Source organism: Bos mutus, chromosome 11 (genome assembly GCF_027580195.1).
Source record: "Bos mutus isolate GX-2022 chromosome 11, NWIPB_WYAK_1.1, whole genome shotgun sequence".
Classification (NCBI taxonomy): Eukaryota; Metazoa; Chordata; class Mammalia; order Artiodactyla; family Bovidae; genus Bos; species Bos mutus.
Genome location: NC_091627.1, coordinates 9,727,700 through 9,741,790, shown reverse-complemented (window position 1 = coordinate 9,741,790; position 14,091 = coordinate 9,727,700). Strand labels below are relative to the sequence as shown.

The window sequence follows — 14,091 nt, the reverse complement described above, 5'->3', positions numbered from 1 at the left end:
TGAAGAGAAGTCGAGTGCATTCTGATTCTGTTCCTCTGTACGTGGCCTGTTACTTCTCTCTGGAAGTTTTAAGGGCGGTTTTTTCATCCCAAAATCAATGGGATTCTCCATGGCTGTGCTTTGGGGTGGACTTTTTTATTCACTGTGCTAGAACTCTCAGGATCTCCTTACTGTGGAAGCTCACTTTTTCTTATGTTTTTTATTTCCCTTTCTGGAATTTCATTGTTGGATACTATATTGATTCTTGGTTTTCTTAGGGTTTTTTTTTTCCCCATCTCTAGTTTCTCTCTTCACCTTTGTATTTTATCTTCTGGGAGATTTCTTCAATTTTCTCCTCCAATATGGTTTTTTTTTTAATGTTTAATTTTAGCTACAAGTTTTTATGTCTAAACTCCATGTGTTGTCTTAAATTGTTCCTTTTAAAACGTTTTCCACAATATTCTATTCTCGTTTTAAAAAAAGTGAAAGTGTTAGTTGATCAGCTGTGTCCAACTCTTTGCAGCCCCATGGACTGTCCATGAAATTCTCCAGGCAATAATACTGGAGTGGGTGAGCCATTCCCTTCTCCAGGGGATCTTCGTGACTCAGGGGTCGAACCTGGGTCTCCGGCATTGCAGGCAGATTCTTTCCTGTCTGAGCCACCAGGGAAACCCAGTTCTTGCTTGGTGACTGTGTATCTTCACTTATTCCTCTGAAGATATTCATTACAGGTTTGGTTGTTAATTCTTTAGCTTTTGTTGTTTCCTCCTGTTTGCTGTGCTATCTTCAGGTTCCCTTTCTTCTAATAATTTGGACCCTGTTGTCATATTTGAGACTCCCCCAGTGCCTGGTAATTCTTTGTTGTCAGTTAAGAGCCAGGCCCTAGCTCCTACAGTCGGAGCCCTGTGGTAGGGGTGGGGCCTGATGACTGGTGGGCTGCACAGCAGCTGGTGCACCAGGGAGCTGGCTCTTGTAACTGTAACCAGAGACCTCAGAGCCTGTGGGTGCTGGTCTTCTCTCTAGCACTCTTTAATTTCTCCAGAGACGCATCCTTCAATTTGCAACATTTAGGGGTACACCTGGCTCCCAAGGTTCCAAAAGCAGGAAGGAGGGTGGGCCTGGAAGGGACAGGAGAGGGCCCACCTTTCAGTCACTGTTCAGCTCAGTGTGCATATTTATTACCCTCTGCTCTGACTCTGGAGTTTTACTTCCTCCTTCACCTCCTTCCCCACCAAGCTGGTGTCCTGGAACTCTGAGCCCTCCTGATCCCATCTCTGCAGAAAATACTTCTGAAGCAGAGTGGGGCTCTAGGAATCTTAATGGCTTTGTTCTGCCTGTCTCCAGTTCTAAACTCGCATCCCACCCATCTCCAGGCCCTCCACCCTCATCCCAATGGTGTCTGGGGCCCTGGGATATCTGTCCCCCCTCCTCTGCTACACCCTGGACCTTCCACTTCCCACGTCTCCACAGATCCGATGGCCTCTGCCTCGTGCTGTACTCCTCTCTTGCTCTTTATTTTAGTGGCTCTGTACTGTCTCCACCAGGTTGTCATTTTAGAAGAATGTTGGCGGGAAGAGCGGTAAACCCAAGTGCCCTGTCTGTCACTGCCCACCTCTTCCTCCACAGAGGCAGCTCCTATACTGGGAAGATGGGAGAAGGAGAGGGAGGGTCTGAGTGTGTGAGTGTGTAAGAGGGGTGTGTGTGTGTGTGTGTGTGCATGCACGTGTGAACCCCTACGACAGACACGCCCGGGGCACTGCAGCCGGCAGCAGCATTGGGCATCCTCTAGTCATTTTGGGAACAAGACAGGGTATAGATAAAACCGAAGGAATAAGTGGCCTCGCTGTTGAAATTGGGGTTTGACCTGTGAGTGGTGATTTTGAAGGGGACACATACATTCAGCTCAAGGGATTAAGTCCTGGAAATTTCATTTTTTAAATTTGTATTACCTTACTCCAGCAGCTAGCGGGGTTTCTTGGTTTTTCACAGTTTGCTGCAGATCTACAGGCTGATTTGTCCGTTCACTCCTTCAGCCAGTTGTGGTTGAGCCCGTGTGTATCAGGCAGGATGCTGAGTACAGGGAATAAATGGCCATTGGACATCGTCCTCGGCTTGGCGAAGCTTTTGTCAGTGGCGGGGCAGTAGAGCCGGCAAAGGTTAATCACACAAATACATAATCTGTGTTGAAGACCAGGTCTAGTCCCAGAGATGGGAAGGAACCCCAGGGACCAGAGGTTGGAGCTGAGCCCTCATGTGACAATGCAGGGCTTTTCAAATCCTGATGTAGTGTGTTGTAGCTATAAAAGCGTGTTTCACGTTGTCACGTTTGCGTAGACCTGTCAGTTGGCAGTGGCTTCATGGGATCGTCATGTTTACGTAGACCTGTCTGTTGGCGCTGGCTTCACGGGGTCGTCACATTTGCGTAGACCTGTCTGTTGGCGCTGCCTTCATGGGGTCGTCACGTTTGCGTAGACCTGTCGGCGCTGGCTTCATGCGGTCCCGGGTGAGCACTGAGGCAGGTCTCGTGCATTATCCCCTCTGTCCCCACAGTGCCCTCAGGGGTGGGGTTTGCTTAAGCCTGGAGTGTCAGGTTGGGGTCTGCTGTACCTAGAGTCCTCTTCCTCCACCCACAGCCTGCCTCCCTGTCCCCCACTTCCCATCCTGGGACTCAAGACTGAGTTCACAGGGACAGAGTTTAGATGTGAACTTCTGTGGGGCACCCATGTAGCTACTGACCACACACTTACCTCATATGCTTGGTCACTTCAGTCATGTCCGACTCCTTGTGACCCTATGGACTGTAGCCCGCCAGGCTCCTCTGTCCATGGTGTTCTGCAGGCAAGAACACTGGAGTGGGTTGCCATTTCCTTCTCCAACTTACCTCGTAGCTAGCCTAGCTTGCCATGGGGAGAGTTTAGGTTGAGAACTTGCTCCAGGGAAGGCAAGCTGTGAAGGCCCAGCCTTGTTCCTCCAGGGACTTCCCTAGTCCTGTTGCTGAGCCAGATCTGGGCTCCCCACACCTCAAGCAGCCTTGGAGGTGGATCCAGCCCAGGCTGTGGACCCCTGGCTGCAGGCACCTTTGTGTTCTGCACATCCACATCCACCCATGCACACCCACATCCACCCATGCACACGCATGTGCACACGCACACCCACACACACGCTTCTCTCCCTCCTCTTCTGTCTCACTCTCACCTCCCTTCTCACTCCCCTTGGCTGGGGTTGGAGGGCGTTACACGTTTTCACTTCACCGCACGTGAGCTGTGGCTCAGGGCAGAGCTGAGCCATGGTGGACCTTGTTGAATGGGTATCAGGAGCAGGTTGGAGGCCTGTTAACTGCAGGGACAGAGGGAGGGAAGGGGGCCTCTGAGGAGGGAGCAGGCCTGCTCCTGCTTCCCTCTCCCCTCTTTGCATTCCTGCACCGGCCTCTTCGTCATACCAGGGTGTCTTCTCATTCAGAAAAGGGAAGATTCTAGCAGTGGGGTGAGAGAAGGGAATCCTCATTTTCAAACCCTGGAAACGATGGCCTTGAATGAGGGGGCACACCACCCCATGGTAGCCAGGAATACCCTCCTGAACCCCCAGGCTTTTCCGTGGAAGGCTGGAGGTACCACAGCCTTTGCATGTTCTGCAGACTCTCTGTTTTTTGTAAAAATTTATCAAAAATAATATTTATTATAGAGAAACTACATAGGTTCCCTTCTTTCTTTGTTCCTGTGGCATCTTGTCACATTTTAATGGTTCCAAAATTGCAATGCATCTGAGAAATTGGTTTCTGCAATTTGACATGATGTTTCTTTTTTTCCTAAAGGAGCGTTCTTTAAATCCACAGGTGATTCTCAAATGGCTACATCTTTGAACTGAGGAAATACAAGTACAGTTTGGGAAACAAAAATCTTTCAAACGTGGAACATGTGGGAGAAGACAAAGCATAAGGGATCCTTGGAGGTAGAAGTTGGGGCCACGGCCTCAAATCTCAGGTTTTCTGAGGAACTTTATGTGTGACCATTGTGGGGACAAGTGCGGACAAGGCCTGGTCTGTTCGGCCGTGTTTCTTTCTGTGGGAGTGACATACTTGAACCAGACTGTCCCTGAGATTGTCACCATACCATTCCTCCTTCAGATTTCAGGTCAAACATCTTTGCATATTCAGCACGAGGACCCTTCTTTTCCCGTATGGCATTTATGAACTTACCAATTGTTCGGTGTGAAAGCAAGCCCTTTTCTTTTGCCAGTTGGCCTTTGGTCTTTTCAGGGGCTCCCTCAGAGAACATGGATGTGGGGGCTCTGGGACCCTCCTGGAGGAGTCGGCCCCCACACTCCCGGCTTCGCACGTGACAGTCCGAGTCGTGTGGGCCTGCTGTGCAGTGTGGACACAGGACGGGGCAGAATCAGGGCAGTTTTGTGTAAAGAACAAAGGCGTTTTCAGCAGTTTGTGAGGACAGCCCAGAGCTTGTCAGATCAAGGAAGGCTTCCCATAGTCTTCCCCAGTGGCTCAGCTGGTAAAGAATCTGCCTGCCGATGCAGGAGACTCAAGAGATGTGGGTTCAATCCCTGGGTTGGGACAATTCCCCAGAGAAGGAAACGGCAACCCACCCCAGTATTCTTGCCTGGAAGATTCCATGGACAGAGGAGCCCGGCTGGCTACAGTCCATGCGGTCGCAAAGAATCAGACCCAACTGAGCACACATGCCTCCAACAGTCTAAGCCTCAGAAGGAGGAGCAGGGAGATTCCAGAGTGCACTTCAGGGGGCCGGCTGCAGAGGGCACTGCTCCCCAAAGGGGCCCTGCTCCCAGTCTTCCTGGAGTCCCGTTAGGGTGCAGCCAGGATGTGGATTCCTCTGACCTGTTAGGTGCTGAGGGAAGCGGCAGCACAGAGCCTGATTGTTCCTTAACGAGCATCGTGGAGAGAATGGGGAGAGCATGTCCCGGCCAGCCTTCCCCTCCTCTCCCGTCTCCTCGTGAGCTCTTCCCACTGATGGCCTTGGTCCCACGGCCCAGGGCCCAGGCCCTGTAAGACTCACATCAAGGCTGGCTTCATCCTTGAATGCGTCTTGAAACTAAAAGTGAAAAGTGCTAGTCCCTCAGTCATGTTCGACTCTGCAATCCCAGAGACTATAGCCTGCCAGGCTCGTATGTCTATGGAATTCTCCAGGCAAGAATACTTGAGTGGGTTGCCTTTTCCTTTTCCAGAGAACTTCCCAACCAAGGGATCGAACCCAGGTCTCCTGCATTGCAAGCAGATTCTTTACCATCTGAGCCCCCAGGGAAGCCCTTAGAGGGAAATTCCTACAGCCATATACGAGACTATGGCTCCTCAGTGAGACTAGAAACTAGCAGCTGAGTCTTTTTTTTTATTTTCCTATCACGCTGGTTTTCAACCTTGAATTCCACTCACAGAACTTGTGCTGAAAAGAAGCGGGGCAAGGCGAACCTCCCTGATGCCCTGCCCGCCCCCCGCACCCAGTGATAGCAGCCCCTGGCCAGCCCAGTCAGCCCCGGGGCAGGAAGCTGTGCCAGGCGTCTGGCAGGCGGGCCCCTCTCAGGTGGCATTTCACGCCCCATTCTTCCCTCTGCGCCCTGTACCGTCCCCGGAGTGACTGGTAATGAGCACCGTAACGCGCTGACTTCTCCAGTCCCTTCTCGGTCCACGACAAACAGAAGTTCCTCTTTTCTCATTAGAAGCACTTTTGTCAGGGTGTCTTTAATCAATGACTTCCCCAGGGACAGTATTTTTAGAAGTTGTATTTTTCACACTCTCCCTTGGCCCCTCTTGGAAAAATCTCTTCCCAGGGCCTGGTGAAGGGGACTAATGAGATGCTGCGCGAGTCCGGGCGGAGTTAACTGGCGCAGGCACGGAAGCCCCTCGCGCCCGCCCTCCATGGCCCCTGCCTCACCTGTGTCCTCCTCCCCGTCTCTCTGGTGCAGGTCGCTCAGACAGCAGATGGTGTGGACGCTGACCTCTGGAAAGACGGCTTATTTAAATCCAAGGTTACCCGATACCTGTGCTTCACGAGATCCTTTTCCAAAGAAAATGTAAGTCTAGCTTTCCGTTTGCTAAGTGAGCACAAGTCATTTCCATTCGTGTTTGAAAATTTCCTCACTTTTTTGGTGGTGGTTTGTTTTCATCGCTGTGTTAATTTATTGGTGGTTTTAAGTAAACAGGGTAGGATCAGCAGCCACCACTGGGTTTCATTTATTAACAGTATTATTAACCACATACCCAAGTGTGCCGTGAGTTCCATTAAAACCTGTTTTCCAAAGGAAACACGGAAAAGATTTCTCTCACAGCTCTCATCCTGCCTGCCTTTCATCGAGTAACAAATTGCAGGGTAGTTTGATGGGAACATAGCCAGAAGATGCCCCACGGTCACCCCTGCCCGAGACTTTCTCCCCAGGTCTCTCTGCCACGTGACCTTTCATTGTTTCGGCAGGTAGGTATCCACCACACATGCAGATTACTTTTACTGTGTTGTTTTTAATACTTAAGCCCATAAATTAGGAAAGTTTAAAGGCACCTACTAAAGGTGTTCTAATAGGTGGTTTAGAAAAAAGAGAAGTGGCTCTTGTGAGTCTCCTTTCCATGTGAGGCCTGTCCTGGGCACTCTGCAAATATGCTGCCTCCATCCTCAGACTCTTAAAGTAATAGCTCCTGAGATCAGGGAGTTTATGTGCTTGTCTAAGGACACCTGTCTTCCCTAACCCTAATAGGGAGCAGTCAGATTTTCATTTTTAGGGGTGCCATTTTATTTTGGGCCTAAATGCAAAACAAAAATCAGATGGGAAATATTTTTATTGTTTTTTTATTGTTTTTATAAATCTTATGGCAACAATAAAATATGTTCATAAGTGATTTAAAAAATAATCAGGTTCAAGCATCCCCATTCAGAAGCCTGGAAGGGAAAAGATCACCGTCTTTCTCTCTGTCACAAGCCCACAGCCCCATGGTCCCGTCACAGTCCTCATGCGTCCCTGAAGCATTTTCTGGCTGTGGCTCGTCACATGGATCTGTGGTCCACACTCTTGTCCAGCAGCTGTTCCCATTTGTTGATAAGTGTTTGTTAGGAAAATGATTTCTAACACACTCAGGGAAGACTCGTTGCTCTCATTTTTTCCCACTCATGATGCGAGTAATAAATACTCACTGTAAAGGACAGAGCTCCTGATGGAGGAGGGAAGTTCCTGGCAACTGGGCCCGCGGTGGGTCTGAGCAGGACCTTCAGGTCACAGAGCAACAAGGAGACCCCAGGGGCAGGTCTGAATCCGGTCACAGAGCAGCGAGGAGACCCCAGGGGCAGGTCTGAGGTTGGGTCACGGTGCAGCGAGGAGACCCCAGGGGCAGGTCTGAAGGCCAGTTACCTTTCCAGATGTCAGGCCTGTGACATTTGGGCAGTGCCCCTGGCTCCATCCCTCCATCCTGCATCCATAAACACCTATGGTGCTCTCTCGTCCCCTTTGTCCTTGGAGGTTACCTATACCCTCTTTGAAACCATCCATATTCTTAGCGTTTGTCACCTCTGTTCTGCTGCTGGCTGCCCCTTTCCGCGGGAAGTCCGCGTGTTCACTGCGCGCAGGGCTGTGCGACCACCTCCTGAGGCTTGAGCAGCGCGTGTCCACACCCGTACTCTGCCCAGTGGTTTTGCACGTTCACTCCTGACCTGCACTCAGCCTCAGCCCCTCCTGCTGAAGAGGAGTCCGCGGCTGCAGAGGACAGATGATCTCATTGGCTGTTTTTGATTTCTGTTTTTGTTGCATTTCCTTGAAGGCTTATGGGGTGTCGGTACTCTCGGCCCGAAGAGCCCCTGATCCCTTGGAGTAGGGACACTAAAAAGTTAAAAAATGACAGAGAGAAGTCACTGGGGCTTGTTAATTTTAGTGTCATGGGTAAGTGGATGGTAGAAAATAGATCGATCTAATCATTTGTCAAACATTCAGGAGATGTGTGTTGAGTGCCCACTTTGTATCTCTTACTCTGTGAGGGCCAGGCAGGCATGGTGAGGTGCCTGTGGGAGAGGATGTAAGACGAGGACAAGGGCAGTGGGAGAATCCCCTGCCCCCCTTTTGAGGCAGTAAGGAAATTAGGTGCATTTTATTTTCAGAAAAAGAATGAATGGGTCCTGTAGTGAGACACAGAGGGAAGGCAGTTCAAAGGGGTGGCAGGGGCCCCCTTGCCAGCTGAGGAGTAGAGCAGGAATGAGCCATATTTTAATCTGTTACAGCCGGTTTGTCCCAGTCCCGCTGTCAGAGCCAAGACTTTGCATGGCATAATTTTTTACAACTGCAAAGGAGGGATGTAGAATCTCAAGACTGGACGGATTCTTAATTAGGCGACTTGAGACTCCCTGTGTAGGAGTTTGGGGAGACTCCTCTGGAACCTGAATTCCTTTCCCCCAATAATGCTGTTAACACAGAATCCTGGCTTTGGAGTGACATTGCTTCCTGGGGAAGGATCGAGATTAATTGCACTTTTCATGCCCTGTACTTTCTGCATTACCTGTAATAATAATGTACATAGATTAGGTAGGGAGGATATTAAACAGAAGGATTTATGAACATTTGAATATTAAGTTGGTTATCTGTGGCTACCTTAAATGCAAGGTTGTCAAAAATAATTACAGTATACTAGCAAATACTGGCTACCAGAGACAATATAAATACCCTGAGTCAGTGCATATTGGGCTTTTGGCATGAATCATTTGCTCAACAAGGATTGGGAATACGTTCTTCATATTTATGAGGAGGAAATGAAAGAGAGCACAGGATGGGGGAAGGGAGAGGAACAGGCAAAATTAATGGTGTCGCAGACCTACTGTATTAAACCTGGTGCAGCGGCAGCCCGGGGCGCCAAGGGACCTCACTTGGGCTTCAGGAAGCTCTGACAGTGCAGCCTCCCATTCCATGTGCACCGGAGAGGGGGTCTTCATGCCTCTTTTAATGGCTGCACCACTGACGTCCTGGCTTTATGATCAGGGACGTTAGTAGAGTGTGGAGGGTGAGGTCGCTAAGTGGTTTGCAGTTGACTTCTGTTAAAACCCAACTTGTCAGATGGAAGACGTTGGAGAAGGATATTGATGAACGCCCATCCATCTACAGGGCAGGGAAACATACCCAGCTGTTAATTTCTCAATGCAGAAAGCAGTGATGACATGGAAAAGCAACTGCCACGAAAAAAAAAAAAAAAGGTATGATAGATTAGATCAGACGATTCTGAAAGCAGCTGATGTTTGCGAGTTGGGTTAATGGTTCCAACCCTTCCTCCACGGTCAGAGATTTATTCCGTGTAGGGTTCCGCTCTCCACTTGCTGTGCTGGCCTGTGCGTTGTTTTCCTAGACCCAGCTACCTGAAATGTAATCATTTTAAATCCTCCTCAAATACCAGCTTTTGAGAGAGATGGCTTTCTGACCACAGTGCCGAGAAAACACTGGTCATAGTTTACACTCGACACTTTGACCTTCATGGCTAAATTTCAGGAATTTATTTCATTTGTGTACTTTTGGTTTATAATGCACTTATTAACTATACTTTTAATATTTTTGTTGGCATTATTTAGATTTGTCGTCCGAGCAAGTCCATTTTGATTTCAGATTCTGAGTGGCCCGTCTGGTTGAAAATGTACCCCAAAATAGTAATTTATTCAGCAGTAATTATTGAGTACCTACTGTTTGCCAAGATCTATGCTAGGCTTGGATGTATAGTAGTAGCAGAGATGGTTTTGGTCCTCGTGGTTCTTAAACCCTGGTGGGGAAGCAGATACTACATAAAAACCTCACAAAGAAGATACTACCTAAAAACCTCACAAACATGCCATTAGAAACTGATACAAAGGAAAGTTGAGCGTGCCAAGAGAGAACAAAGCATAGAGTATAGATGATAGGAGTTCCCTGCTTGGTTTTCAGTGATGGTGTTGGCACTGGGCAGGACGGGCGGGGCCGCAGAGACTGAGGGCCACACCCTTCTCTGACCAGGCCAGGCTTGACTCCAGAGGAACTGCTGTGCAGGGCAAGGTGGTGGGGTCGTCTAGGAATGCAGAACAAGTAAACCACGTGTGTGCTTATGGGGGCTTAGGCATTTCTGGAAGATGGGCATGCCAAGTGCGTTGTTAGCATCCTAACAGGAGAGATTTGGGATGGGAAGGCATCATTCTTTTTCTAACTGGCTCTAACTAGAGAGAGGGGGAGCTAAGTTGTAAATGACTCTGAAAATGTTAATGAAACCTCCGAGGTGGCCCCACTTTGTTTAAGTTGTAGGGTAGATCTCTCTAGAGCTCGTTTCCAACTTGAAATTCGGGCTGCAAGTGCCAGGGCATTTGCAAAGAATTCTCTCTTGCAATTATAGGACTGCATGCCATCTTCGAAGATATTTTTGCTCTGGTTACGGCAAACTGTGCACCGTGGACCCTGTGCACCACCACTAAGTAGAAGCTTTAAGAGACCCCTGTGCACATCATTTTGGAAGATGTGTAATATTAGGCAGCAGGGCTTTCCCACTCTGTGTGAGTTTACGATTTGTGGAGTTTTACAGAACATATCTAGCCACCGAAATGCGTGTCAATATGCAGAGACCAGTGATCACTGGGGAGTGTGGTTGATTCTCTGTTAGAGATGTAGCTCCCCTGCCTCCCGGTGCAACAGCCACCCCGGGAATGTGCTCTTCTAAACCTGCTGCCCCGAGAGCTGATGCTCAGGGCTAAGGGGCCACATGGCCCCGGGACGTGGGTGCACAGCTGCTCTCTGCTCAGTTACATCTCGGGCATCTCCTGAGCCACTCATTCTGCTAACCAAGGCCACGTCTGAGTGAGTGGCCTTGAGGTTCTGCAGACGAAATCCTTTTCTGGGGGCCACCAGAGTCCCTGTGTAGCCGCTGGGGATCATTAACTGGCACCTACTCTAATTAACCTGCTGTCGTAAAGCTGCATGAGTCATTGTGTTAAATATGCCTTTTGAAGCCAGAATGGCAGACCCACCACAGGCGTGTTCAGATTAATCGTCTATATCTCTTTTCTTTCTTCCCAAGAGCCATTTAGGGAACGTGTTAGTGGACATGAAGCTCATCGACATCAAGGACACTCTGCCTGTCGGCTTCATCCCGATTCAGGAGACGGTGGACACACGTGAGTCACCCCTGGCCCTCCTCACCACAGTGAGCGTTTTCTTCCTCCAGGTGTATGTGTAGACATTTTTATGTGCGGTTTGCTTCAGAAACATTTTAGGCGGCCTTACTGCATGCCCACAAATAAACCCTGCTGCTTCTGACATGTGTCTGACTTGGCTCTCCTTTGGCATGTTCTGGGTAGGGGCGTGAAAGTGAGCAGAACTCACTCTTTTCTCTGAGATTGGGGCTCCCCGCTGGATCAGTTCACTCTGGAAACCGGTTGTAGTTTGTCCTTAGCCCATCCTCCAGCAATGCTGAAGCCAAGCTTCGCACAAGACCCAGAAGCAAAAGGAAAAAAAACCAACAAGTGCCCTGATAACCCCCACTTTTGGTTCTTGGAGCGTGCAGGAAAAGTCAGAACCAGAAAGACTGCAAGTTAGAGTCCTCAAGATCTGAAATTGAGGGAAGACCCTGAGCCACATGGAGCAGGAGTGAGTGGCTGACACGTCAGAAGCTTCTTCAGGATCGCGTGGCAGTTTGAGGTTCTTGTCGAGGCGTCAGTCATTAAACAGTGCTGGAAACCTCTGCGTGGCTGAGCCTCCTCAGTTTGATATACGGCGACTAACTTGCTTTATTTTATATTACTTAGGACCAGTGTTAGGATATCCACAAGAGTGATGTGGCAAATAAGAAACAAATCCAGAGAATCCTTCCTTTATCATACACAATCCATTATGAAACTTTGCATCTCACTTTTTGTCACACATACTTTGTTTTTCCCATTTTAGACCTACTTTTTTTTTTGGGGGGGAGGCTGTTTTCCTGCAAACGTTTCTTATAGATCAGACTTTCCATGTCTACACGGACCCCACAGAGCTATTATTTTAATGAAACAAGTGGATTCCATGGGTAGCATACTTTTGTTAATGCTCTCTTCACTTTTGGACATGGGTCTACTTCTAGTTGTTTGTTATTAACATGTATTAGCAATAATTTCACAGCAGTCAGTATTTAGTATGTATTTACTATGTAGCCCCTGTCATGAATGTTCTACATACTTGATCCCATTTGATCTTCAGAAGACCCCTGAAGATAGGTACCTATTTGGAGATAGGTATTATTAATACATACCCATTTCACATATGAGAAAAATGAGGTGCATTAGCAACTTAAGGATTAAAGAGCTTATCCAAGGTTACACATCTAGAATGGAATGGAAAGAATACACGGAGGAACTATATAAGAAAGATCTTAATGAACTGGATTACCATGACGGAGTGGTTAGTCACCCAGAGCCAGACATTCTGGAGTGTGAAGTCAAATGGGCTTTAAGAAGCACTGCTGTTAATAAAGCTAGTAGATGCAGTCAAATTCCAGCAGAACTACTCAGATCCCTAAAGGATGATGCCATCAAGGTTCTGCATTCATTATGTCAGCAAATCTGGAAGACCCAGCAGTGGCCACAGGACTGGAAAAGGTCAATCCTCATCCCAATTCCCAAGAAGGGTAGTACCAAAGAAATATGCTAACCATTGGACAATTGCACTCATCTCCCATGCTAGCAAGGTCATGCTTAAAATCTTGCATGCTTGGCTTCAGCATTATGCAAACCAAGAACTTCCAGATGTCCAAGCTGAGTTTAGAAAAGGAAGAGGAACTAGAGATCAAATTGCCAACATTGGCTGGATTATAGAGAAAGCAAGAGAATTTCAGAAAAATACCTATTTCTGTTTCATCAACTACACTAAAGCCTTTGACTTTAGTGGATCATGACAAACTGTAGAAAGCTCTTAGAGAGATGGGAACACCAGACCATCTTACCTGTCTCTGGAGAAGCCTATATGCAGGTCAAGAAGCAACAGTTAGAAACCTGTATGGAACGAGTGATTAGCTCAAGGTCGAGAAACGAGTACAACAGAGCTGTCTGCTGTCACCCTGTTTGTTTAACCTATACGCTGAGCACATCATGAGAAATGCCAGGCTGGATGAGTTACAAGCTAGAATCAAGATAGGCAGAAGAAACATCAACAACCTCAGATATGTGGATGATTCCACTGTAATGGCAGAAAGTGAAGAGGAACTAAAGAGCCTCTTGATGAGGGTAAAGCAGGAGAGTGAAAGAGCTGGCTTAAGACTAAATATTTAAAAAAAAAAACAAAAACCTAAGATCATGGACATCTAGCCCAATTGCTGCATGGCAAATAGAAGGGGGAAAAGTGGAAATAGTGGAACAGATTTCCTCTTCTTGGGATCCAAAATCACTGCGGATGGTGACTGCAGCCATAAAATCAGAAAACGATTGCTTCTTGGCAGGAAAGCAATGACAAACCTAGACAGTGCATTGAAAAGCAGAGACATTACTGTGCCAACAAACGTCCATATAGTCAAGGCTGTGGTCGTCCCAGTGCTCACATCAGGTTGTGAGAACTGAACTGTAAAGAAGGCAGAATGCCAAAGAATTGATGCCTTTGAACTGTGGTCCTAGAGAAGACTCCTGGGGCAGAAGGAGAAGTGGCTTCAGAGGACGAGATGGTTGGACAGCATCACCAGTGCAATGAACGTGAACTTGGGCAAACTCCAGGAGATGGTGAGGGACAGGGAGGCCTGGCGTGCTGCAGTCCATAGGGTCACAAAGAGTTGGACACGATGAGGTGACTGAACAACAACAACAGCAACACATCTAGAAGTAGGGAGATAGATTACACACAGAAGCGTGACTCCCCACACTTTTAACCACAATGCCACCTGAAAAAGCATGTGTTGAAGCACCTTTTACTGATTTTATACATTGATATATTTGAGTTTGGGGATAACAGCTTTATTGAGGTATAACTCACATACCATACAATTTACCCATTTAAAGTTGCAGCCCAATGGTTCTTAGTATATTCACAGAGTTGTGTAACCATCAACACAATCAGTTTTAGAACATTTCATTACCCCCAAAGAAATTGCATACCCACTAGTAATCACTCTCCTTTTCTCCCTAGTCCTCACCTGCCTACCCTCTACCAGCCCAG

General features: G+C 48.0%; 1 protein-coding gene across 2 annotated transcripts in view; it reads left to right on the top strand.

Annotated features, from left to right (window-relative positions):
- MVB12B (multivesicular body subunit 12B) overlaps positions 1–14,091 on the top strand; it is a 194,415-nt gene that overhangs the window by 57,923 nt on the left and 122,401 nt on the right. For both annotated transcript variants that reach the window (XM_070378981.1, XM_070378980.1), the window contains exons 3-4: positions 5,908–6,015; positions 10,994–11,090. In XM_070378981.1, the coding sequence (XP_070235082.1) occupies positions 5,908–6,015; positions 10,994–11,090 (205 nt within the window). The remainder of the gene's footprint in view (positions 1–5,907; positions 6,016–10,993; positions 11,091–14,091) is intronic.